Here is a 27,997-nt window from a genome sequence, read left to right as displayed (position 1 = left end):
TTGAAGCGTGTCAAATAAACCGAAAACATCCAGCAATGAGAACTCAGAGAAACATTTACTTGGGAATAGAGTACAGAATAAACAGTCAATCTCGGTTGACTGACTGCTGTAAACAGCGGGATCTAGTTCTACGTCTCGGTCTGAGGGAAGTGGTTTTAGACATAATACATGGTCATCTCCTCACCTGTGGGTGTAAAGTAGTCAAATGATGCAAGCATCGTGTCTGTAAGAGAGCTCTGGACCTTCTTTGTTCCTTGAAAATGTTCCTTTTTCTGTTTAACACAATGTGTTATGAAGAATGTAGAACAAGCACTTTTGACTACCATTGTAATTTTTCCTAGTGTATTCAATGGGGTCCAAGAACCGTTTGGTTACAAGCATTCTTCCAAAAATCTTTGTGTTAATCAGAACAAAGACATTTATACAGATAAGGAACAACTGGAGGGTAAAGAATGACTGAATTTTTATTTTTGCACGAACTATCCCTTAAATATAACTTCCAAGGAAGGGTATGCAATTTCAGAAAGGCTAACAATATAGACAGCTAGCAAATGATTAATTGATGGTTATATTAGTCTCAAAATAATTCTGAAAGGTTTCAAAAAGGCTTCATTTTAAATACAAGTGTCACAAAGAAACTTGAATCCACCAGATATCTCGAGAGGCTTCACAGACTCTGAACATCAGGTTGTGTTGCACAACCCTCAAGGGACTTTGGGGAAACAACGGTGAATCACTGCTGCAAAATCTTTTTTTCCTCCAGCGTGTTTGTTTCTACACACTTCTGTGACATCAGTCGAACTGAGCAAACAAAAATCCAACCATCAAAAACAAACAAATAACATTCATCACTATTCTGGATATCAGCACAAATATGCTTAAGCAAACTTTATAGAGATGAAGCTATTTATTGTATTTCCAAACTTATTTTGAGCAGGGGTTCCCTTCATTTACAAGATATAAAGAATGTTTACAGCCGAACCTTAAGGGCTGACCTGCGCTTCTAAACACCGGGAGTCAAAATAAACATTCAAATCATAAAGACAACAGCCACAATGAGTCACGATTCTGTTTGGGAGGTCTAATGATAGATTGGATTTTTATCCAAAGAGACTTCACGCTATATACATTTTATGAGTAAGTGTATTGCATGTTTTTTCCTGAACTAGCATCAGCATATAGGACTTCATGTGGTAAGTAAAGTTTTTCAGTCATTTGGTAACAATTTGAGCTGGCACACCAGGTGGGGGCATTTGGCCCGAGCACCTCATTAAACTGACATGCAACATAGCTGTTGAGAGACCGATAAACAACCATCACGGACACATTCACTAGAGGATATCAAGCAAACAAATAAAAATAAACAATTTCTTCTTAACACTTTTCCACTATTCTATGGCTATATTCATGGCAAAAATCTGTATTAAACATTCATATCCAGTATATAGCTCAAACGTCCCAAACCTGTGCAGATAATACAATTACACACTTAATAAAGACAAAAGATCCAAGCATGATCAAGAAATCTCTAAAGCTCATGGACTGAGTACAAAGAATCAGTCCGAGCAAGAGACTTCAGCATATTTACATTCAGACATCAGACAGTACAGTTAAGAAATCAGATTGTGCTATTTCACACTTAATCCAAAGTAAAGTAAATGTTAGCCAGAAAAGAACGAGACACCGAGGTTTAATCTTTAGGATTTTATTAAAATACCTTGTGGAATTTACCATCATAGGTTACCATCACAAACATGATTGTTTTCTAATAAAAAAGTAAACAAAAACAAAAGTAAAGCTTAAGAGCCTAGTTACATGTTTTTTTTTCAGTTTTTACTTTTTTGCAGTCTGGTGATGGGGGAGAGGGAGAAAAACAATCCATAACAAAAAGAAGGTAAGAGAAAGGAATAAAAAGTTCACATGTTGTAAAAATACATTTCCCAACTTCAACGATACACGCGGTTCTATTAAAACATTCATTCTTCTGTTGTTAGGTGTCAGTGCGACAAATACGTGGTAAGAAAGCAAAGAAGAGCGATAGAAAGGAAAACACACTCACTGTCAAAAGATGGACTGTTTAAGAGTGAGCTCTACATCATTTTCATTCATATGAAGGAAGATTATGTCAGACTGTTGAAGGATATGCGTGTAGAACCCTGAGAGAGAAACTGACCGCTCCAAGTCCATATCTTTCCTCTCCTGCCTCGACCGAGCCACAGCTTCATCCCACAACAGGGATCGGCATGTCCTGATAGCGCCTGAGCATTCTGCACCTTATCGCCAAAGCCATTTGTGTTCTCCCGAAATATGCATCGAGCAAACAGAGCGACGTATGGCTGAAGAAAACGGCTTCCTCTCTCTTGCGTGTGTGTTTGCCGGGATGAGGAGGGTATGTGTGGGGCACCAAGGAATAGATATTCACCAAGCCCACCACGATCTACAACGTTAAGGCAGCGAGGGGACCACATGACTGGAACTATAATCGAAACATGAGGGATTCCCGGATGCTGAACGGTAAAATATTGTCTTGAAATGTTTCAGTACAACATGTCGAACACTGAATGACACAACTATCCACTTCTTGGTTATAACACATAGTGCACATCTTATATCGAAGCCGGATGAGGTTGACGGCAAGAAAACACCACAATAATGCTTGAAGAAACTTTCAAAATTCAACAAAAACGTAGCCCAAAAAAAAAGATTATTTCACAGAGCTGTGTTGATGGGAATAAAGGGCATCACTTCAGTCTAGGAAAGCTGCATGTCACTCAAAACTCAACACCAAACGTGGCCAATAAGGGACGAGGGGAGGGGCCTAAAAGGTACATCACCATGCATTATTCCATGAGTACTGACTATGAAGGAAAACAACCATCCTTACTTACAACAACATCAGATATATAGAACGATCTGTAGGCAACCAATTCTCACACCCAACTCATATTCAGATATTAGTTTCAATAATGTACCAATTCAGACCCCTGTTCTCATTTATACGCATACATCTCAAAGACTGTGCTCAATTTTTTTTTTACAGAAAATTACAAAAATCACAGATCCTATAAAGCTAAAGCCTGAGATTCAAACTACATCTATGAAACAATATAAAGTAACCCTATGCTTGGAGAAAAAAAGAAAAAAGCTTAGTTTTGTAATTCAGGTATAACTGATATACTAGATAAGCAGTCGCACAGTCACATACATGTAGACCCATACACACCCCCTCAGAATTAAGACAAAAAGCTGTACAAAGCAGGAAAGATCTGAGCATACATTCAATATCTGTTACTGAGGTATTACAAAGGCCTTTCTCTTCGCACCGAACGGCATCCCGAGACGCATCTTAAGCATGGGGACCACCCAAGCTTCTTTGGAAAGCAAGCGGCTTTTCAGTTACAGTCATTCCACCTTATCTTGTGTGCTTTACGAATCATCCAAGAGCACAGAAAACCTGACACCACACAAGACGCCGATGAGACTCTGATGGATGGAGCAGTCCACAGTACGTCTCCGCTGGTCTCTGACGTCTGCGGACCCTAACCGTCCCGCTAACCTTCCGTCTTTCCAAACGAACAGGAGACTGGCTATGTGATGGTGAGCTGGTATCAAATAATCAGTTGTGAGAGGGCCATTGACTTACTGCCTCCTGCTGGCCAAACAACATTACTGCAGCGTTACCTCAAAAATGAGCAGAACGTGTAAACCGAGATGTAGTGGACAAGGCTGCTTACAACTGTACGTGTTTGAGCGGAAAGAGGCGGAGATTTAAGTGCCTTGTGGGAAGATATTGGAGAGGAAGGGCATAGCTGGCGTGCTACACAGTGATTTCATGGGAACCCGATGGAGAACGAGAGCGGAGATAAAAGGTGGACAAGGTGCCTCGCTGTGTCACAAAGAGAAGGCCCTAATCAAAAAGGAGGCACGAGGAGGAAGTACAGCAAGAGATATCTAGGAGAGAAAGAGAGAGGAAATGGAAAACAAGGCAAATATTCTTCTTCACATGGCTTTGAATACAAAAGGTGCCGATATTGTCATGGATTATCAGTTGATGTCGAACATTTTGAGAGGTGTATCGGTCTCGCCAAAAACAGCAGTGCAGAAACAAGGATATGTGTTTTAGTAACAAACTGTGACTATGGCTTTATTTGAAACTAGAAACGTGGGAGTGCTTGTGAGCCGTCAGCAAATCTCTCATCGTGAAGCCGTTCACAAAAAGCTACACAAAACAAATCGGGCTATCACAAGATGATGGAATTTCACATATGCTGTTTCAATGACACCGCGGACCTCAGGCTCTATGGATTCTATAAGGTCTTGTGACCAGCACATGATCAAACCTCAAAAGCTCTCTCGCTTCCTGCAAACGTCTTTTTCGAGAGAGGATGGACAATTCTAGATGCCTTCCACATGGAGAGAGAGAGAAAAACACAAATGGACCGAGTTACTCTTAGCCACGGGCCAATCATTAGTCTTGATCTCTAACATCGAACGACAGGCTGTGAAATAAACGCTGATGGCTAGAGAAGTTTTTTAAGACGTAAGCAACCGTTGCTTTGTTTTGATGACCGAACGTTTGCTAAGAGAGGACAGGGTAGAGGTGGTTTACAAAATGTATGCTTGAAGGAAGATGGGGGCTGGGTGTGGCGCAAGGGATGAAGGAAAGAAGGTCCATGCGTTTACTTCCACGCTGTTAAACAGTTTGCTGGAAAAGAAAGAAACAGTACGGGAAAAAATACTCCAACTAGTCCACAAAGCAAAAGAATTGGGATTCGTAGCTTAGAAAGGAGTGTGTCAATCCAATTATTGAGTCCTTGAGAGAAGTTATTGCTTACTGCCAAAGTGGAAAAACTTGAGAGTATACAGCGAGTGGAAGTGAGGGGTGAGTTTGAGGGTTTTCGAGTGGGTCGCTCCTGGGTTTGTACACGTGTTCTGTTGGACTGGGGTGACCCAGAGTCGCGTCGAAAGCAATGGCGACCGCCTTGGCCGACCCTTGGGTTAGGTGAAAGGGCGTGGTGATCAGGGCAAAATGGAATGTGTTGGGATGCTATTGGTCAGAAGGGATGTCTCTGTCAGCCTCTGCCTTGGAGGGTTGCCCAGGTGACGGGGTATGAGGGGGGTGGGACACGGGGGCGATGGCGTGGGCCAGGGGCAGAGATCCGCTCACGATGCCCTCCACTCCTGCCCCGGCTCCAGGCAAGCCTCCCGCTGCTACACCAATCAGACCAGCAGGAAACCTGCGGAAGATGAAAGAGCAACGCATTTAAATTTCTGTATGTGCAGACGGACGGTAAACAATGTCTGATAAGAGCCGTATTCACCTGTAGGCGGCTCCATTTAGTTCAGAGTGCACAGAGGCGGCTTCCATAGACGGCCACTGAGATGCTGCCATCAGATACTCCTTATTCACACAATTCTTCAGACTGTCAGGGATACGACCTGCACGTGCAACACAACATACACAGCACTAACCGTTACTGGACATTAGGGCTGTCACGCTTTCAGATTTTCACTACCTGGCTATGCTGGGTATTTACACATTTTTCTCTAAATCATCTTTGTTCATTTTGTGTAAAACACAAACGTAGGAAGTAGAAAAACTTTGTAAACAGTCACTCTTACTGTGAAAGTTTCCAATATAGTTCCAATAATACAATGTGCGTAGAATTAAAGTGATATTTCACCGCCCCCAAAAATCTGTCATTTCCTCACCCTGTGGTCATTTCAAACCTGTATGACTTTTTATCCAAAGTACACACAAAACAGCAATTTTAAAGAATGTTGTTAACTGGCTCCCATTCATTTGCATTGATTTTGTGTCCATACAATAGAAGTGAAAGGGGGCCAGTGGTGTTCAATTACCAACATTTTTCAAAATATCTCATTTCGTGTTCTGCTGAAGAAAGTCATAAAGGATTGAAATGACAAGAGGTTGCGTAAATGATGACAGAATTTTCTTTTTTGGGTTATTGATCACTTTAACAAAAAAATTCATAATCTTGATTTTTAAAATCATGGCTATTTTCAATACCTGTATATTGTGACACCCTTACTGGATTTTAAACTCATACAAAGCTGTTTGACAGAAACCAGTATTCAATTTCTTCAAAACGATAAATTTATGCAAACTTGTAAATGTAATGGAACCTGTTGAATGACTTGCATGAAACAACTGGCTAAATGATCCAAGCCAACAGCCGTTCAGCAGTGAATATGCTGGAATGCGCACACTAGGGAGGCACAAGCTGATAATGAACACCTGGGCTTTTCTGACCTGTAATGGCTCGTCGCACCTCCCGCGCCGCCTCCTCCCTGGCCTCCACGGAGGCCTGTTCACTGTACCAGGATGTGTGTGGGGTACAGATAAGATTCGGGGCGTCCTTCAGTGCGCCCTGAGAGAAACTGGTGGAGAAGCAAATGAGGGTTACTTCAAATAATATGCAAAAATAACCCAAAACATACAGCCTTTCCACCAGCTGTTGAACATGCATTACAAAATTGTTCTACCAAGCTGAATATTCCAAGATTAGTTTCATCCTACCTGAAGGGCTCTGTCTCATGGACGTCCAGGGCCGCCCCCCGTATTCTGCCCTCTTTCAGAGCCTGGGCCAGAGCTTTCTCATCCACCAGACCTCCACGAGCAGTGTTCACCAGGAACGCCCCCTGACGCATCTACAGTCAACAAATTTATTGATATTAAAGAGTTTGGGACTCAAACTGTATTGAATGAGTTGGAAACAAATCTTTCTATAAATCCAAGCGCATAAACTGTGTTGATTTGGAGTAGCTGTTTTGCACCTGTTTGATGGTGAAGTCATTGATGAGGTGGTGGTTATGTTCATTCAGACTGCAGTGTAACGACACACAGTCCGAGTGGATGAGAAGGTCCTGTAGTGTTGCCATGCGCTGGAGCCCTAGTGACCTCTCCACACCATCCGGCAGGTACGGATCATAGAAAATCACTCCAAAACCGAAGGCCTTTGCCCTTAGAGCAACTGCCTGGCCCACACGTCCTAAGAAAATCCATCATCAGAAACAAACAAAGACTCAGTCTTCCATTTTGACCAAATTTTCATCTATAGTTGGTGTTTTAGCCAATATTCCAAGAAAATCAAAACTTAGACCTATTTGCAATTCACAGCACAAACCCGCTCAAACTGCTACGAACACTAAAATGTATCATGGATTTACCAAGCCCGATGATGCCCAGCGTCTCTCCTCGAATGCGGGCCGCGCCTCCAGCCACCTCCCTGATTTGCTCCACGCTGGAGGCGCGGGTGCCCTCGCGCAGAGCCTGATGCATCCAGGTGACACGACGGTACAGGTTCAGAATGAGACACATGGAAGTGTCTGCCGTTTCCTCCACAGATGCGGCGGGCACGTTACACACTGCAATACCTGTTCATGACGGAGACAGACAAGTTACACGGTCAACTCATACTATCAAACAAAATCACTTTGTGGCAGAGGAGCAAAACACACCAAGCTCTGCCGCAGCCTTGACGTCGACATTGTCGAACCCGCTGCCGATTCTCACAATGACCCGTAGGCCTTTGAACTTGTCCAGGTCGTCTCGTGACAGTGTGATGGTGTGGTATAGCAATGCACCCACAGCCTCATTGAGAACCTACAGCAACAAGACAGTCAGTGTAAAACACAATCGATTGGTTATTGAAAAAACATTAGACGCCAAAAGGAAACAGTACCTTCTCATGAATCTCCTGGGTGGACTGAGCATCACAGAAGGCCACAGTGGCCACGTCTTTCAGGATGGGCATCTCCACAGTGCAGTCCCGCCCATCCAGCAGTGCCACCAAAGGACGAGGGTGCATGGGCCCATTGAGGATGGGTGGTCGAATGCCTGTGAAATGTCAAACAAACAAATTAATAAACGAATTAAAACACTGCATTTAAAAATAAGGTCATTTAGCATCCTCCTAAATCGCATTTTGGTATTCTCTTATCGTCAAACAAATCTTCATAGCTGTTGAAAGAACATAGCTCTGATGTGCAGAAAATTTGTTGAGCTTCAAAAAAAATAGAAAGTGGCTGTAGAAAAATTCCCATTTCTACCACTAGGACAATGTCAACTCAAAGTGCTACAAATCTGACTGGAGGATGATGTCTATGTTGGCGTACTGTGGCTCGAAAAAAATTGAAGCATGAAAACTGTAACAATCAGTGAAATCTTGATGTCAGAAAGTCTCAAAAACATTACAAATTCTCTGCTACCATCCAAAAGCAAACTAGCTTATTTTGTGGCCTGATACTGGACCGTTACATAGGATTGGTTCTATGGCCAGATGTAACTAATGGTTTCAGTATCTTAACCATCAGGTTTAGTACTACTCTGCTTGATACAGCTCACTTCACTACAGCTCAATTTGCTTTTCCACAGCAGTTTACAACTACTTTAAAGTGGGTGGGGATTATAAATTTATCGTCATAGTTGCGCCGCCTCTACTGGCGTAGCATCATTGTGAATGCGACAAACATTTAACATTGCTTTAAGGGGCTCAATCTCTATATTCACGAAGCATAGAACAAAATGCCAATATAACGTATTAAGATCCGTATTAATGCGTTACAAATCCAATGACGCTGGTAATGATTCCCTCTGCCCAATCAGTGATCTGTGTGTAAAAACATCACATTTTGGTATAGGTACAGTACACTCCATCAACCGAGGTGATACTAAAAAAGTATCAGGAACTAGGTGCTGTACCCAATGTAAAACCCCCCAAATGTGAGCTGTACCTCACTGTACTGTGCAGTACTATGCAGTGGAAAAGCGCCATAAACAAGCGTTGACATCATCACAAATGATAGGTTTGGAGCACACAAGTAAAACAGAATTGACTTTGGTTAAACACACAGCTGGATCTTTAATGTTGTGGGTCAATTTACCAAGATGTTATCTTAAGGTACTACTGCATCATAGACCTTGGAAAAAATCCAGAAAGACTTCCTCTGCTAGAAATCCTAGAACAGACCATGACTAAACGGTCTCATTCACTAAGCAAGCAAACACACAAATTTGTGCGTGAAACCTGCGGACTAACGTTTTTCACAAACAAAAACTTTGCTCTCTCTCACCTCAGAGGAGCCTTGTGGTCTGGAAGGATGATCAAACTGGGCATGAGGTCAGTTCGAGTGGCAGAGAGACTGAATTCAAATTAGGGATTTCTTACCAGGGGACTATAGACTATCTTTAGAGGCATCAGAGGTGGATACTACCGCTTTTCCAGAACTGACTCTTTCAGCTGATTAAGAAAAATGGCAGGAAACGGAGGGTGGACTGCTCTCTTTCACAACACCTAAATTAGGAATTTTTGGTGATACGGGAAAGAAGGCTTTCTATGTTCTGTGTATCAAAGTGACTTATTTTCAAATGCTTGAAAACCTGAGGGAGTCCAAGTGGCAGGACATTTTTGGATCAGGTGCTTCCCCTAAAGTTTACTGGAGGACCCTGATCAAACCTCCCATTAAGAAAAGGTGTGGAGACCTTCAGCGGAGGATAGTGCACGGTATAATAGCTAGACACAGAGCACATCTGGATCCACAGGTAGGGATGGGGTGCCCTTTTTGTAGGTCGCAAGAGACAGTGTTTCACCCAAGGATACTGTCAAATGCTAGGGGAGGTTTTTACTTTTCATTTACAGACCCAAATACAGAAAGACCAGGATGCTAGATCTGGGCAGGCAAAATTAGCAATTTTCTTGTCACATTAAAGGAAACTACGGGGCTCAGGATTAACACATGTTGTTTCTGTCTTTAGGGAATTGATAAAATCCCCTAAATAAAATTTACAAGTCCATTGATGACTTGGATAGTTTTAGATTCAAATGGTGTAGAAATCGATGTATTTGTGATATTGATTATCTGAGAGGTCAATGTTTGCAAAACTGCTCTTTCCTGATGCGCGGCCAACTATTTACGATTTTCTTTCTTTTCTTTTAATATTTAATTCATGTTTATTTAAATGTGACTGTAAATAAAAGATGTAAAAGTAAAAAAATTCTCTCTCTCTCTCTCATCATATATAGTTAAAGAGTTAGAAAAGCTGCGTTAGACTATAGCTCAACCTGTGAGGTTTGTCTGAATAACAGAGCTTTTACAGCTGGCTAGCGAGAACTCTGTAAACTGCGTGTCTGTATAAAAGGTGTTTTATTGTGTATGAACTTATTTTGAGGACTGCACACTTGGAATTACTTGCAACAGCACCTCTGTAGACATTGTCATATGCGGTTGCCTGGAGCATAGACATATATATAACTAGACGCCAAATTGTCCGCTGGATCGTACGTCAATGCCGCCACCAAATAGGTGAGGGCGAACGCAGACTACAAAGACATACAGGTGACTGATGGAGCTGCAGTTATCTGGATAAAAACACAACATCGTTTTCATTTCTCAACTAATTTCAATACTTTTCTATTTACGTGGAGTTCAGAAACATTTTGGCTGCATTTAAAGATGGTTAGACTTGAATTGTATGATGTATTTATTGTCACACAGAACTGTTAAAACTCAGGCTCGTCAAGCAATAGTTTAGGCTTAATAATTGTGTACACATCGCTAATGTGAAATAATTTAAAGTAGATTGAATTTACATGATCAGAACACGGCTCATTCACTTTAAAATCATGGGAAAATCAAAACAATTTGTCATTTCTATATACTGCCTTTTCAAACTTAAAAGGCACGGCAGTTTTTTGTTTTCCTATATCACAAACATCATGTCTTACTGCTGCAACAGGTCTACCGGATAAATAAAATAACATCTCAAAAATTACTACAGAAAAAGCAATTTCCACAGTGAAAAAGATTTGTTTTTATATCACACGTATATTAAACTATTTCCTTGGGTGTTTATTCGAAGAGTCAAATAAATCTCAGAAACAATCTCTAGGCTACGTGTCTGTTTTATTCTCGACTACTATAACGTGGTTATTTATTCTGTTGCTTGTCTTGTCTCCAACATATCACTGAACATGGTGCCATCTAGTGGATTTTCCCAAATAAAAGGCACAAATAATGGATTTCACATTTCCTTTTGACAACCATTATTTTTAAGTAGCTATAATCGAGACACGAATCAACTAGAGACATGGTAAAGTTTTACTCTATACGTATTTCTTAAACCATTGAACTAGGAAAAGAAATGTAAAAGTGATTGTGCTTTTAATGCCGAAAAGCACTGCTCTGGGTTCAGTGGGCTTTTAGTGCATTGTTGCACTCACCAATATGGCTCCGCCATTGACGTATCGCAGCAGCTGAGCAAGGTGGTCAATGCGGCATCTAGTTATATATATATATATATATATATATATGGCCTGGAGTATCAAGTGACCACAGGTGGTAAAGGAAAGGTTAGGCAGAAATCCCTCATATGGAGATGGACTGGGTGTGTTTTATTCAAATGAGCAGAGGTCAAATACAAGTTCTAGTACTTTGATGAAATTGTACTTGAGCACAAGTAAAATTACCAGTCAAAAAATCTACTCGAGTAAAATTAGCTTGTTTAAAATTTACTCAAAGTAAGTGTTACATTTTAAAAACATGAGGGGGACCTCTCTTGTTTTGTGCAACACCAATAATAGTTTTAGGGTAGGGATGCACCGATCCTACTTTTTCCTTTCCGATCCGATTCCGATACCTGAATTCTGTGTATCGGCCGATACCGATTCTGATCCGATACTAGCACTGTTTTTCATGATCAAAGTAGACTTGCATATTTTAACTTTTATTGCCAGAGGTGGATAGTTAAGAATGTTTACTTTCAAGTACATTTTAAAATATATGTACTTTATCAGAGAACTTTGGACAAAAAAATACTTTCCTACAGTATGAAGCACAGCATATTTACTCCACTACAGTCCATACATTTTTTTATTTTTTTTTACCTTAAATCCATGAGTACATTAAAATCTACCATTTTCCTTCACTTAAGTATTTTTACTAATAAAAGTATGATTTTTTTTAAATGTTATTTAGTGCTTTATTTAACTTAAAAATACATACAAAACAAAATGTGGTCTCATCAAGCACAGATACTTACAAAATGTTTAACAAATAAATTTCTGTTTATTGCACAAAGCTACCACAATATAAAAGTCTCCAAACTCACTCATGCACATCCTGGACACAAAATGATGCGCTTAATACATTCGCTTCTACGTTATTTAAAGTCATGCGCATTGGACGCAGAATGATGCGCTTAATGCACCCGCTTCACTCACGCACATGCCGGATAGTGATGATCGTGTATTCGCGGGGATCTTTGCTTCCCAAGTTCAAAACAGTTATAACACAAAGAGAAGAGATATGTTATGTGTTTAAATCATAGTACATTGCATCCATCCTAAAGTAAAAAAAAAAGAGTTATAGTGTATGAATGACGCATAACATAGACCGGTTCCGGTGCTTGAATCTAATAACTTTACACTCAGCGAGTACAGTCTCCGGCAAAATGCATTTTAAACAAAACCACAGTCTACTATCTAGTGATTAGGAAGAATATTAAAAACTTTGGAAAGAGTAACGTCCTGACTGTTCCCGGACACACGCATGCTGGATTGAGATTGACAGACGACCGCACCAGCGGAGGTCAGAGTTTTTTATTTATGCTATATTGGTTTATTCCTCGCATAAAGCTATCAAAATACATGACAACGAATACAGTGCATGACACAGTTTATGGTAATTTCCTGATGGATAGTCCTTTATGAAGCTTTAGAGTAACTTCCACGGGTATCGCAACGGATCGGACTGAAGAGAACCCGTCAGTCCGATACCCGATCCAGCAAAAAACATCCGGATCGGCCCCAATTCCGATCCAGAGTATCGGATCGGTGCATCCCTATTTTAGGGCCTAATTTTATATATTAAAACAGGTTACAAGTGCACTGCAACAAATAAAAAATATTTTGCCTTGTATCACAGAGACCTATAACACAAATATTAACGAAACAATTCTAAAAACAGATAAATATTTTCTTGAGAAGCAAAATTAAGCCTTAAAAAAGATTGTAAGTCTTATTTTCTTGATAAATAATCATGGTACACACTGCTAAGTTTCAGCTGTGAAACCACGCATAAATGTAGGTTATAACCAGTTCGGTAAATGGTAACATTTTTGTCGTTGATCTCAGTGAACAAGAAACATAGTTTAATCTATTTGATACGTATCTGATGTTTTCGGCCAAAGAATGGTTAAGTGAGGTAATTTAAACAAAAATACAGATGAAGACGCTGCATTTTGTTTTATGTTAAGAGCTTCGCATGTGTTGTTTAGTCTTTTCTTATGAAGCTGCAGATACATTATATGGTTAGTAAAGTGAACAGTTGCGCGTAGTGGTTTTTGCCTTATTAAATGTGTTGATGTGTAGGTTTATTTTCGTCTTGTCAACAATATGAACTGGCAACATAGTCATTTTTACGGTAGGGCTGGTGAGGCTTTTCAAAATGCATGAAAGAGCAAGCACATATTCATGTGACTTTCTTGCACCGCACTTACAGAAGAGAGACATGATGCGCGTTTAAATATGTCATTAAAGCAAAAGTTTTTCAGTTCGGTTCCATACACACTTCGTTAATGTGGTACTGACACATTAGTGAACCATGCATCTAGATTAAACACTTACAATATAAAGCATTATGCACCAATTTTGTTTAGACTTTTACTACAAAGTTAACTTCACACAACTTATTAGTTACCAATGCAACAAGGGTATGAGCATTATTTATGAGAATTGGTCTCCATACTAAAGTGTTTCGGGATTAGTATAAAATGCTAGTTGCAAAGCGTCCATAATCCTGTCTTGAAGCTGGGTTGCTTAAATATGGCCAGGGGCTTACTTCGTTGTCTTTAGGAGTTCGAGTTCGATGGGGTTTTATCTTTAGGACAGGTTCACCAACTTCTCTGTCTCCATTGCTCTTATTGGCGCAAACTTAAACTCGCGCACATTATTCACTGGAGTTTCCGGTCGCGTTTTTTCCCTCAAATATAGCGAAGTACAATACATCACACAAATCATACTTAAGTACAAGTAAAATTACAGGTTTTTTAACAGAACAAATGTTGTGAATTAGGCAGAAAGTTTTTGTGGGAAGTTCTAATGCATATAAATACGAAAAGTCTAAGCAATTATGAATGAAACCCATTGTACCAAAATGTCCATTCCATAACATGAACCCCATAGAGAATCAGTGGTGTAAGGTGAAGAGCAGAGTCCTTGAGTATCTGAAGGACATGGAGAGATGAGAGCTGATAAAAAACATTTACGTGATGTCAATCAGACATACAGAAATGGAAAATAGAAATATGCACTTGCTAATAAACTGCTTTGTATTTTCATTGGTTTAATATCTTTCACAACAAGACCTATTTTTAATGGCATGCTCGATCATGATCTTACTTATGCTACAGGCAAAACAAGCTATAGGAGCTATAACATGTTTGTGAGATGATGTCATCAGGTATTGGTCAAAGTCACAATGATGAACGCACTGAGCATTTAGTACATCACAACCTCTGTTCAGATCATGGAAAGGCACAACAGAACCTACTTCATGTCTTTACTTAACCCACCCAAATCAGTTTGATAGCAGAGAGCTCAGTCAATAGGAAACATCAAAGATGTGCAAATCTGTTTGTTCAAATCAGCACCACTGCAACAGCAGAACAACCTATAGGCTATATGGAAAACAACTTATGCTTTACTTAACTTTTTCCACCTTTGTGTAGGGTATGTTGCTTTGCGGCCCCTTAAATGAGACGTATAATCGTTTTTGGTTTTTAATTAAACCAAAAACATATTCAGCTATACAACGTTGGAGCATCAATTCTTTTGGTTGGTGGTCTTATTTTTTAGATGTTTGATTGCATAAACTTTGAAAAATTTCTATAGTTCATAAAATGCCACAGAATCTGTGCCCCCCTGGATCCATCTCAGGTCCCCCAGTTTTATAAAAAAAAATCAATGTCCTACGTAGTTGACTTTATAAAACTTTATTTAAAAAAGTGCTTCAATGGAAGCAAATAATGTCACCACAGTACCAACTAATAAAATATCTTCCATTTTGATCACGACAGGTACTTACAAACTTGGCAAAGTCATTAAAAGAATATGCTTTGGTGTCCATAAGTGTCTTTTAATATGATTGATATTTTAATGTGTAATTAAATGCCACCCACACATGAATGTTTCACTCTTTTCCAACTTAAGAACTAAGAAAATATTTGTGCCCTGAGGAGACTCCAAACAATCTGGATGTGACACAAACAAGTCTGTATTTGTATCCATCTATCAATTAGTTTAAGGTCAGTGGATCTTAAAAGTATATTCTAAACATGGCTTCTTTGCTTTTCTGGCCTGGAAATATTTTAGAGGCTAAAATGGAAATATTTCAGACCTCAAACTAAGGAAGTATTCAAACGAGAGGAGGTGAACTACCACATCATTTTCATTTGGTCTGATCTGACATGCTGACACAGATCAACATTTTCATTTAGCATTGTGGAAGTTTTGTTGTAACTATTATCAAAAACCACAACAAACTCAGTTGAACAACAATGTTGATAAATCAGCCCAATTAATAGGCCTAGGCCTATTTACAACATTGAGAGCTTAAATTTGTTGCTTTACTTGCATAAATTGGACAAACATAAAAATCTGTCCATTAAAATACACATTTAAATATTTAAAAAATATATTTTTGCGGGCGGCTATGATGAACCAACCCACTTCTTTTAATCCTGCTGGTCTGCACGGAATACAATTTATTTTACATTGCAGAAAATAAAGCAATGCTATTCTATCCATACATTTTTTATTTGTGGTCTTTTTTTTTTTAAAGTATGCAAAAGCACAGATAAAAAAACTGTTAAAGTACCGGCCCGGTAAGCAGTATCGATAAGAGTAGTAATACCGTTTAAATCTTGACTATACCCATCCCTAGATAGAATTTGTGGAATTTCGAGATATTCTTGTGTTTTTGTGGTTCAGTAAAATAGGAGTTCACTCTAATTTCTTTTTAACGCTTAATTTTGAACATATTTTACCTTTATTCTTCACCGAGTCTCTCTTCTAACAAAGCGACTGGGTTTTTTTCCGGTTCCTGTAATGTAAACATAATGGAGGCCTGCTAGTGTGTGAAAGTGTAAATGGCTAAAAGTCAATCCTTTTTAGAGATCGAGATCGTGTTTTTTCCAACTATGGCGAGGGATGTAACACAGAGCGGTTCCAGTTGCACATCAGACTGGTTCCACAAATAGTAATAACATTGCGTCAGTTAAGCTTTAACAGTTCAGAGCCAATTTGTATAATAAAACAAGCAGATGGACCAGGATATATTTCCAAGCAGTAGAAAGGACATAGAAGTGTTTTTAGAGGTATGTGAATACACACAAACGCACACACTATATCAATCTATTACACAACATTTTATCAGGATGAAATCGGGTGTGTCTTTACTAATAGGGCAGGTCATTGCCTGTTGTGGGTGGAGTTTGACATCATCGTAGAGGATGATCTGAAACGGCTTGTTTGAAGAGACTACTTCTGGTTTATGTGGACTAGAAGCGAGATAATTTTTACTATCATAAGCTTGTTTTTACACACACTACGGACACATATTAGTGTTCAGATACCTTATAAAAGGGAATTTTCCAGAATATGTCTCCTTTAATTTCAAAAGCTTTCCACACAGTTTACAGCATCATCTGCAACATGACATGTAATGTTCATTCAAACAGATGAGAAGGCATGTAGCATTAGTTTGCTTGTTTTAAAAAGACATTCAACTTTCCCCAGCAATACAAATAGTTTAAATAACTTCCTCTAAAAGTAGTCAACATAGCAGTTTACAAAAATGTAAGTATAACCCAGTTCAAGTTCATCACAGGTATCTACAGTTCTCTTAATATCTTCTACTGTCTCTTAAGCCTGAAATAGACGAGACAGACATGTTATCATTGTCCATCACTCTCAGAAATAGGTATAAAATCTCGTAGTGGGACAGAACAAAAAACATATTTCCAAAGTATACTTTTTCTCCTAAAGAGTGCATATTAGCCTCAAAGGTACATTTTGGCACCAAATATTTATGAAGAATTTGGTAAATCAATAAAAAAAAATTAAACTGCAGTTGGATTGTTTTGATTTAAGCCATAATAACAAACAGACAAAAAAGCTAACTAACACAATAAAAACCTGATTTTGGAACCAAACTCTTCAAATATAGTAATTTATTTACTTAATTACGCACACATTTAGATACATATACAGGGCTCGAAATTAACGCTCATCCTCTTGTCCAGGACAAGTGAATGTTTTGTATGGACAAGTGAGAGAGAATTTTACCCATTTACCATTTTACCCATTTTTCCATCTTTGGTGCAGTTATTTTTGCAAAAGAGCCATTGCAAAGACTATAACATATTTCAATGTCTTCAATATTAATAACTTGATTTATGTCCACAGTATCACTTATGGTCCCTGTGGGGATCATTTGTTCTTTGCCTTCGATAAGAGAACATGTCCACAGACAAGGCAAAAACAGTGAAACAAATGAAACCGTGCATATATCTGGGTTCTAAAAATAATTTCCATTCCTTACAAACAACTTACATGTTTACATTAGGCCTCCATTCAATTAAACTTCATTAAATCTAACATATAACAAAAGTGCACGTTCATAGTACAGATACTCAAAAAATACTGCATATGTGTCTTCTGACTTTGCATTGCAATGTTCGACTTCCTGAAATGCTGCATAATCGGCGAATGTCTGACATCGATGCAACAAGAGACAATAGAACGCATTACAACCCTTTATAATTAAACATTTTGTCCGGACATCCAATGTCTACGTGGTTTAAGACTGAAACAAAAGGCAAAATTCGGACAACTGCGTTTATTAGAAAACATTGACTAAAGAAAACAAGTTAACCATTAGTTCTCTTTTTTCCCCTAAAAATCATGTACCAAGCCTACTTTACACTAGATTCATTATCCTTCAAACTTTTCTGGTATATTTTTTATTTAATAAACAAATTATAGATGTTCATCCAGAGCAACTCAGAAAAATGCCCTTAATAGCTACATTTCTAACAGGACTCAAGACAGAAAGCAGTCTGATTCAAATAATTTACTATATGCTCCTATAATTTACACATTCAGAAATTCTGTACCTACATACACAATGGTTTGCTAATAGCAGTAAGTGAATGATCAGGACAGAAAGAGAGTACTGTACTGGATTTAACTGTGAGCAGCATGCTGCTGAAGAAGTTTATGATAATAGATAATTAACAATATATCGGGTTTAATATATCAGCCTAAATTGTATTATCGGCAGATACCGATAACATTAAAAATGGGAATTTGTGAATATATATGCGTCTATCTAAAAGTTATATTTTATGGCTCTTTAGGACTTTGAATGACAGCGGTGTGACACATATCAGGAAACGCTTGTGAATTTTTACACAAGACAACGGCTCCAAACAATCCCAATGTCCCTCACCGCCCCCACCCCCCAAACTGCCAAATGAAAGTGTGAGCAGGGGACAGGGGAGATGAGTAAAGGGGGTAGGGAGTCTTCACATGACTCATAATGACCTACATTCAGTAGACTGGAAGCGAAATAATCTTTGTCTCCTCCATCCAACAAAACTACAATTAACTTCTTTAAGGACTAATATCTGAAATACTTCTAATAATATTGTAAAACTAAGTAAAAATAAATAGAAACCAACAGAAATACAGACCATTCAATAATCTGCCAAATGATATTTGTTATTGCTTAGTTGCACATATGAACCAAAATTTACCCCAAGATTTACCGTTCCTACACCAGCAGCAAAACTGCAATATTGGCATGAAGGATTGGTCACAATGGAGGAACCCACGACTGTCACAAACATTCAGATGGACATCTCTATGCTGTATCACGTTTTGCTATCTGGCTTTGATGACTATTGCGTTGGGATTGCGCGTTGCAAAATTGCCCTTTTTCTAAATACATTTCTCGAGACCCATTGCATTGTGTGTAATGGTATCAACTAGCTTTGTCTGTACTCTAGTAGTAGTGTCATGTAAAGGTCCCATATCCTTTATTAAGTGTGGGTGAGGTGACTCAAACAGCAGACTAATTATGAAGAGCTTCTTAGTGTTATTGTCTTGTCGACTCGCCATTCAAGCAACACATCAAGTTGTGTCGAGGTTGCACATCGGGCGACCCGTGTTCGATTCCAGTCTCGTGGTGCTTACCTGAACCCACTCTCTTCTCTCTCTCCCACAGATGGTCCAATACTTTGTAACAACACAACTTTTTAATTGGATAGACACATTATAGATTTGCTATACAGTTTATTTAAGTAAGGGGATACATATAGACACAGCTCTGAGAGTGTAACATCAAGTCCACAAATATGTTCGCAGCTTTTTATTCAATTTATAGCAAAATATTTGTCAACAGTGACAAATACAGTTACTACTATATATCCCCTAAGCATCTCAATTCACACAGAGATTCCTTAAAATAGACCAGTTCTCTAAAATAGACTATAGCTTAAGAACCTGTCAGTACAGATTCTTTAGTTTAATCATTTACTTAGATGCTGTCTCAATGAACACAATGAACTATGCCATAATTACTAGACAAAATTAAACAAGCCTGAGAGTAAAAGAAGCAACCTCGCACTCCAGTGATGCATACAGTGTAGGGCTGTCAGACGATTAATCACATCCACAATAAATGTTTGTCTTTACATAATATATGTATGTGTACGGTGTTTATTAATTTTGTATTTAGACACAAACACATACATGGATATATGTGAGAAGATATAACGTATACAATTTATAAATATTTATATGTAATTTAAATTATTAGTAATATAAATATACCTTTATAAATAGAAAATGAATATGCACAGTACAGAAACACATTATGTAAACACACTTTTTTCTGGATGTGATTAATCGTTTGACAGCCCTAATTAATTGTCTGCACATTGATGTGAAAACACAGTCACAGATCTAGCTTAAAAAATTGATAGCACAGTTTATAAACGAGTGGTGTACAAGGCTGACCTGTCACACAATGAGGAACTCCGTATGTTATAGTCAAGCGAAGAACAACTACAGGAAGGATATTTTTAAGCAAACGCAACAAAAATTCAGACTGTGACAAATTTCTGTACATTGTAATGTGCACTGTTTGCAAAAGATACTTTCAACTAAACCAAATAGATCAAAGAGGAGAAAATAACTGAATGTAATTAGAATAATGCATTATGGGACATGTGGCTCAAACATAAAAACTGCCATTTAATTCTAACAAGAATCTGTATCGAATTACACTTTTGAACACATTTTTAAAGCAAAGACTAGAAATGCAACATCGGCAAATAATCAATATCAATTGATAAAATATATTATTCACTCAATCGACCGATGATCTGGTCCGATATATCCGAGGGGCAACCTTCAGTTCTCTTTGGTGAAGCCCACGAGGAAGAGATTTTAATTGTAATTTATCGACTTGAGAGCAGAAGCTCATTGAGCTCCATGTTAAAATGGGCAACTTTACAGCAGAAAAAAACACGTTTACAGCCTGGTATAAAAAAATAACGTTTTGGTCTGGACATCTAATTTTACCTTTTCATGACAACTACGGGTAGTGTGAGTTTTTATAAATCTTTTAACCTATATTTACATTTAGTCATTTGGCAGACGCTTTTATCCAAAGCGACTTACAGTTCACTTATTACAGGGACAATCCCCCTGGAGCAACGTGGAGTAAAGTATCTTGCTCAAGGACACACAGGTGGTGGATGCTGGGATCGAACCAGCAACCTTTGATTTACCAATTCAGTGGTTTAACCCACTAGACTACCATCTCCCATTATATTAACCCTTAATATTCTGCAAATTAGGTACGTAGCCACTAGAGTGACGAGTGGTTTCAGCAATCCCAGGCGCCTCAACTCTAACCACATTCTGCCTTTTTGCCCATTTTCGATTATCCGGGAGTGACGCGAAATGCCAAGATGGTGACGAGCGTCTCCGCCTACTTTAGGCTTCATTTTTACTATTCACAAACCTACGGGTGACATCACGGAAACTACGTCCATATTTTATACAGTCTATGGATATATCTTATCAATCAAAAAAGAACAGGAAAATGGACGAACTGGTGGTATGTATATAGAAAATGTTAAGAAACATCCGCAGTTAGATGTTTAATATTAATAGTCATAAGAATTTATAATAACATTCAGAAAGTAAAATAAATTAAATCTTAAGAATCTGTACCAGCAGATATCACTTTGAATAACTGGCTATTGGTCTCGGCGGAGGAATTTCATCAAAGTACATCTCTACTGAAACCAAACACAGACAGTGCAAAGAAAAATACAGTGCAAAGAACCCAAGCCCTATGAAAATCAATAACATGGTTATAACTGCAGTGTAAATCACAATTAACAACGTGATCCACAAATCAGTTCAATATTATATTAATGTCCCTTCCCCATAATCAAACCATGCGATGGCGAAGACAGGCGACCAGAAAGATAACAGTTGGAGGCAAAAGCACAGGTGACACCTGTTAAACATATCAAATGACTGGCCCTGGGATTTTGCATTGCACATAGCTAAAGACGATCTGAATATTTAATTTGTCTAAAAACACATAAGTCTAAATGTTAACAAGATCATTTATTAAATCACAAAGCCCAAAAGCTTGCGAGCAGCAAATCCTCTTCAAACAGCCATGTTAAGTGTGAAGACCCACCGTCCCCTTCCATCACTGACAGGTGTTGCGGCACTGGTGGCTGAGGTGGGGGATGGGGTAAAGACACCTCCATGATGCTCAATAACACCCACACTCATGCTATCGCACTCCCGCATGTGAGGAGGCCTTAAAGACAAATATTTGCACTCTTCTCCCTCCATATCAATGCTTCATAGCAACGCACACAGTGTTCAGGGGATAGAACAAATACCAGCCATACTACATAATAAAAAAAATGGCCGATCGGCAAAAATCACAGTCCGTGACGCTCTCGCAGGCGAACAATGCAAACACTTATTCCTGTAGGGTCGTGGCGAGAACGGCGCTGAGAGCACAGATGCCGTGTGTTGAGTCCGCGCCAGGCTACATGAGAAAGAGAGAGGGCCACAACACAAGCATGGCCATGCAAACAATGCCATTCATTCAGCGCTCGTTTCTCCTCCATTTCACCCCCTCCCAAACCTTCTCCTGCTCTGCATTTCACCCCCAACAAGGTCCTCGCACGCACACACATAAGGAGAGGGGGGGAAGGGTGGGTGGATGATAATACAGCTGCACCACACCCTGCCTCCTGCCTGGCCAACACACACACGCTCTTGCTCAAGCTGCAAGGACACACACACTAGACACGCCAAAAAGGAACATTTACGCCCGCTTTGGACACCACACCCATTCGCATTACTCCCGTTTCATATCACGATCTTCCAACACACGCATGCACCCAACACCAAACGCGAGGCAGGTAGATGTACATCCAAACCTTGCATCATGAAATCCACGCGCCTTGTCTTCTCTCCCCTCCTCTTCTATCGCTCCCTCTCCACCCTTTACAATCAGTGTCAGGCTGTTTTCGCCTGGCAGACTCCCATCTCCCGTGTCACAAGCGCTTAGACCCTCCCCCACGGCACCCGACCAATCAGAGGTCTGTGCTTTGAGCGTCATCCAACCAGCGCAAACCAACCAGCACTCCACAGCATTGACAAGCGGCTTTGGAGTCGGTTGTTGTTTTTTAAAGAGACAGCGTCTTGGTCGCATCTAAAATCTTAACCTTGCTCCTCTCTAAATGAACGCCCCCTCCTTCCCCCGATTGCCCTGTGTGGACTCGCTTTCTGATGTCACTTGAATAAATATCATTACCATCTGCAGTTGTGACCACATAACCGAATTCGGTTTGAAGGCTGGGAAAGTTATCAGCGCGATCTTTATTTAGTCAAGCCTATTTTTGCACATTATACAAATTAAAGCCACATTTCCGATGCCGAAACTCAAACGCTGAGGATGTTACGTGAACAAAGCAAAAACGTTTGACCTCAGAGGCCTCATCTGGCAAAAGACGAGCATGAGAAGTGGTCAACACACTTTCCAATTTCAATCAGGATTACAAAAGACAATATAGAAACGAGGCACAAGAGACCGTAAACAGTGACGTTTAAAGACATTTTTTTCATAATTCTAATGTTAAAGGGATAGTTCACCCGAATATTTTGTCATCACTTACCCCTCAGGTTGTTCCAAACCTGTATACATTCCTTTGTTCTGCTAAACACAAAGGAAAATATCTGTAAGAATGTCAGTAACCTTATAGATCTCATCCCCCAATGACTCCCAAATATTTATTTTCTCTACGATGGCAGTAAATGGGGAATGAGATCTGTTTGTTTACTGACATTCTTACAAATATCTTATAATGGTTTGTAACAATCTGAGGGCGAGTGAATGATGACAGAATTTTCATTATTTTATTATTATTCATTGAACTTTCCTTTAAAATGTCAATTATAACTTAACACATAATACTTTACAATATAAGATTTAATCATTTATTTAAAAAAATTACTAGTGAAATAAACTTTTATCTGTCCATTATATGAGGGATACCTGATATTAACAATAGGCCTGTCTAGGTGCCATACACAGTAGCTAGCAAGTTTTTCGTGTCTCGTACAATGCACCCAAGAAAATGACTATATATAAAATAATGTATTTAAATGCATTATTACAAAAGACATTTTTTTATTTATTTAGAATAATAGTAAAGCTATCAAAACCATGGAATAAAACAATTATAACTGGTTAATTTTTGTTGTTACTATAAGCATCAAAACACCAGGCATTTTATCATCCATCTTTTTGAGGACTCAACCCGTGAAGCTTTTTAAACAGTATTGAAGGAATTTCCATTTGTGCAGGACTCTTATTGGTTGCTTATTATTTATTACTTGGTCCAAGCAAACCATTTCAAAAAAGTTTCTAAAATGAAAATGTATTTTTCTAATGAAAGAAACTAATGTTGTTGGCAAAATTATATTTTTGTGTACAAAAGTAATTTCAAACATTGAAGCACCTCAAGATGAAACTATTGTTAAGAAAAATATGACAGTTTCAGATAAAATAACTGTTGATTTGTTCATTGAAATTTGTACATTTATCAGACGCTTTTACCAAATTGTCTTCGAATGATAGAGCATTTAACATTTGACTTTAAAGCTTTTCCCAGAAAACAATTATGTTCTAGTATTTTAAGCCATTATTTAAAAAGGTCACCCTTATGACAGTTATACAAAATTGCTAAGCACACATTACAGGTAATGCCGACACATACGGAAACAACGATATGGAAGAGCTTTTTATATGATTTTGCAATTTAATATAAAGTTCATGATACAGAATTGCAAAAGGATTTCTCTGCAACCACTTCTATACATTATGAACTTACGCTTAATAAATGCTTCAGATTTCTACAACTTTATACAATATACTGAACATATACTTACTAGTTCACTAAATATCAACACAACTGCTAACAATTCCCATCAAACACTGGGCCACTTAATCAGGATTGAGTTCATCAAGTAGGCAAACCTAAAATTTGCATATCTTCCAAAAACATAAGTGTCAGAGCTTTGCCTCTTTGATGTTTTATAAATAATTACACCTCACCCCTTTGAGCATTTGCCAAAAGAAACTAGGCAGTGAAATATATATGCTGATGGATCAATACACAACAGCTTTGTTTTGATGTGAGTGCGTTTCCCTGAACATATTCAACAGAACATCTTCAAAAGACAAGTACAATTTCTAAATCAAAGATGCTTTAAGCCACGCATTATTTCTGAATTTTAATAACAATGATGCGAGCGTTTAAGAGTGGATGACTTAAGGAACAACAGACACCCTTGCGATAGATGGGAAGGAGCGATAAGAAAACAGTCTCTTTGGTGTCTCACCATGTTTAAAGCGGGAGTAACAAATGCGGTTTCTGCCAATCTCATATTCTTGAGTCTTATAGAGTAGTATTGCATACTTCGTATCTTCGAAGAGTATTTAGTTTGATCACATTCATAAAAGATACACCTTTACGATTGTTTCTGAAAACATACATCGCGTGCGGGGGGAGGGGTAGGCTGAACTAAAGCAGATTGTTAGTTAATCATTTACAAGTAATTTTTGCCTAAATGGACATTTAAAAAAAAGTGAACTGGTGAAACCAGGTAAATGGGTTAAATGCGATGAGGTCTAAATTTTTTCTAAAAAAAAGTTAGGCGCACCAGAGCACCCAGTGCAAAAAGTTAGTCTGAGCCCTGATTGATCAGCACATGTAACATCAAATCCAGTGCCACCCTTCGCTTTTCTTCTTACACATTTGGTTTCATTTAGAAATACGGATCACACACATTGCTTTATCTTTCGTTCCTTTGTTTCTCATTTAGAAAGGTTCAAGTATGCATAATCTCACCTTCACAGATGCGGTCCAGTCTCAGCCGCTTCACTTTGTGTTTGTCCATTAGAGCCATCGAATGGCAGTTCTTCAGTAGAAGCAGCTACAGCCACAACACAATGACAGATGGAGGGCAACAGCACCGCGTTTTGTTCAGAAAACACCCAGATCTCCAAAACGACTGCAACGACCAATTTCACTGATCAAGATATAGAAAAATGCAAGAAAAAAATCATTCTGAATATTAAATCACAATGCAAAATGTACAATGTCAAGTAACTCATTAAGTTTGAAAATCCATCCACACGTGCATTGACAAGAAATTCATCCAAGCTTGTAAATCGCTTTTCCTTAGTATTACTGTTCGACAACTAACAACTTGAGACGTTTACATGACAAAAACATTGATATAACCCACCTGAAACCGAAGCCAAAGAACTACTCGTCTGGTGTCAGTCTTTATAAAGGACAACTAAGGAGGAGAGGGCAGGCATTTTTAAAATTAATAATATTAACACCCGTTCTCATAACTCTACGCACAAACACACAAGACATTCACATGCATTCCAAGCAAATACATTTTTTTACACAAACATTGTGGCAGATGAGGTGTTTGAAATGCAATGCTTTTGTGAGTCAGACAACTTCATCAGGGCAATTACATGCAAATGTCAACCTTACCATAAAAAAAAGGTTTTACTATAGCGGCAGCAGAAATGTCATCATGTGGTGGTTCGAATACCCTTGTGAAGTGAAGTTTATGCATTTAAAGAATTTTTAAAAGTCTGTGAGTGCTCAGTAAGTGCTGTTTTTAGAATGGTCACATCCGCAACAGTCCACATTCCTCATAAATGGTCCGTGGACACATGAAAGTTTAAATATAATAACCGTTTCTATAAAGAGTCACCCCATCTCTATTTGTTGGGTATTGTTACCACTGGTTTGTGCATTTTAATTAACAGAAATCGCAAAAAGTATGTTGCCTCTCAAAAACGGCTTACTTTTATGTCACATCCATACGCATGTATATTTCCCTTTTATAAACTAGAAAGCGCGCGCCCGCGGACGTTTTTCAGACGTTTCACCTGTGGTTTAGTTAAATATAAACAAAAAAAATCAATATATCGGTAACACGTCCATTCTCTCAAACTTCATACGTCACATCCATGACGCAAAATGTCACATCCAAAACGCTTGAATTGCCCATCTGTCGCTTCACACTCACCGGTATTTTACAAAGTACTTGAATAATTGAACGTCGTATAGCGCACGTGATTCATTTTTCTTTAAAAAAAAAAAAACAATTGTTATCTACTCGCTGCACCACCTCCGTATCACAGCTTTCTGCAGTTCTTTACACGATCGTCTTGTTTACTCTAACAAGTAAACACACATCAACATGATCTACTGTCGGGCACGGAAACACTTGCGAACATCTTGCGAGGCGTCGTATGGCGGGGTCTCGAGCGCTCTTCGGTCATTATAATGGGAGAAACGCTAGAGGTGTGCGCGGGGACAGACCGGGAACGGCGCGCGCCCAAACTATCATTTGAATATAAAGAAAACGCGCGTTTTGATGAATTATAACGGAGCGTTGCTGTTTCGTCGCGTCGCTCGTTCACTATCAGCGCACCCGGGCTCCAAGTTCTTCAGTTATCGCTGCGCTAGCTAATTAGCACATGCTGTAAAACACAATGCAACAGACTACAATTAACCCCACAAACCAGTAAAAAGAGCACCCGGGGAATCATTTAAAAGATGAATCTGCGATTATGTGTGACCATAACATTAGCCGTTCTTTTTCGTTTCGGTTAACGTCGCCACGGCGTGTGTTAACATAGACGTTGAAAAAAGCGCCCTGCCTGTGGTGGCTAACTGAGCTACCAAACATTAAACACACACAGACGGATTGTGTGAGAGAGAGATAAACAGTCATAATATCACATAGCACAGTCAAAAGCGCACGAAATGTAGAGTCTGATGTGAGTAACGTTTAAACGAGAGTCCAAAGGGGCAGCCGCACTCACCCGATGAAAGCGTGCGTTGAGGTTGATGCGCGGGTCAGTGTGGTCACGGTAGGTGAATCAACTCTTCCCCGCTATCACTCGCCATGGAATCTGCACAGAGGAGGAAGTCGAGGCCGCACAGACAACGTGCTGTGAAAAGCGAGTGTTCAGATCGCAGACGTGAGCGCTGAACAGAGCAGCGCCGCCTACATACCAGCCCGCGTCACTGCACATTCTCACACAGGCACGTGTCATTTCAAGTTTACAATTTATTTGTCATTTTGACAAGATTGCAGAGACAGTTTTTCGTTGTTTGTTACGAGGCATTCTATCCGTAAATATGAATTTAATATTAAAAAAAAGCTATCTAAACTATCCCTTTTCACCTAATGCTGTTAAAGCAAACATTTTGCAAAAATGTCTACCCTCCTGCGACAGCTTTGGTAAATGAGATGGAATTCACAAC

At 39.0% G+C, this 27,997-nt stretch overlaps 1 protein-coding gene across 2 annotated transcripts; it reads right to left on the bottom strand.

The window, feature by feature from the left end:
• Positions 1-1,689: 1,689 nt before the first annotated feature.
• LOC130437661 (C-terminal binding protein 1) lies at positions 1,690-27,995 on the bottom strand. Of its 2 annotated transcripts, XM_056769090.1 has the most exons (11): positions 27,553-27,995; positions 25,944-25,997; positions 25,544-25,724; positions 7,707-7,861; positions 7,483-7,627; positions 7,192-7,398; positions 6,799-7,013; positions 6,542-6,672; positions 6,275-6,402; positions 5,322-5,439; positions 1,690-5,237 (listed from the first exon to the last, which is right to left on the bottom strand). In XM_056769090.1, the coding sequence occupies exons 3-11, from the start codon at positions 25,599-25,601 to the stop codon at positions 5,048-5,050; spliced, it is 1,347 nt and encodes a 448-aa protein (XP_056625068.1). In that variant the 5' UTR covers positions 25,602-25,724; positions 25,944-25,997; positions 27,553-27,995; the 3' UTR covers positions 1,690-5,047. The 2 variants fall into 2 exon arrangements, with proteins under 2 accessions (XP_056625068.1, XP_056625069.1); XM_056769091.1 differs by lacking the exons at positions 25,544-25,724; positions 25,944-25,997; positions 27,553-27,995 and adding an exon at positions 22,568-22,667.
• Between the last annotated feature and the right edge of the window lie 2 nt (positions 27,996-27,997).

The sequence above is a fragment of the Triplophysa dalaica genome, chromosome 16, assembly GCF_015846415.1.
Source record: "Triplophysa dalaica isolate WHDGS20190420 chromosome 16, ASM1584641v1, whole genome shotgun sequence".
NCBI lineage: Eukaryota > Metazoa > Chordata > Actinopteri > Cypriniformes > Nemacheilidae > Triplophysa > Triplophysa dalaica.
Note: the sequence above shows the minus strand (reverse complement) of the source record. Positions and strands in the feature narration are given on the sequence as shown.

Excerpts from the sequence above, each read along its gene's own strand:
- LOC130437661 (XM_056769090.1), bottom strand. The coding sequence starts at position 25,601 with ATGGCTCTAATGGACAAACACAAAGTGAAGCGGCTGAGACTGGACCGC. Across the intron at positions 7,862-25,543 it reads ACTGGACCGCATCTGTGAAG|GCATTCGACCACCCATCCTC; the intron begins GTGAGATTATGC and ends GACATTTCACAG. Across the intron at positions 6,403-6,541 it reads CATGAGACAGAGCCCTTCAG|TTTCTCTCAGGGCGCACTGA; the intron begins GTAGGATGAAAC and ends CTTCTCCACCAG.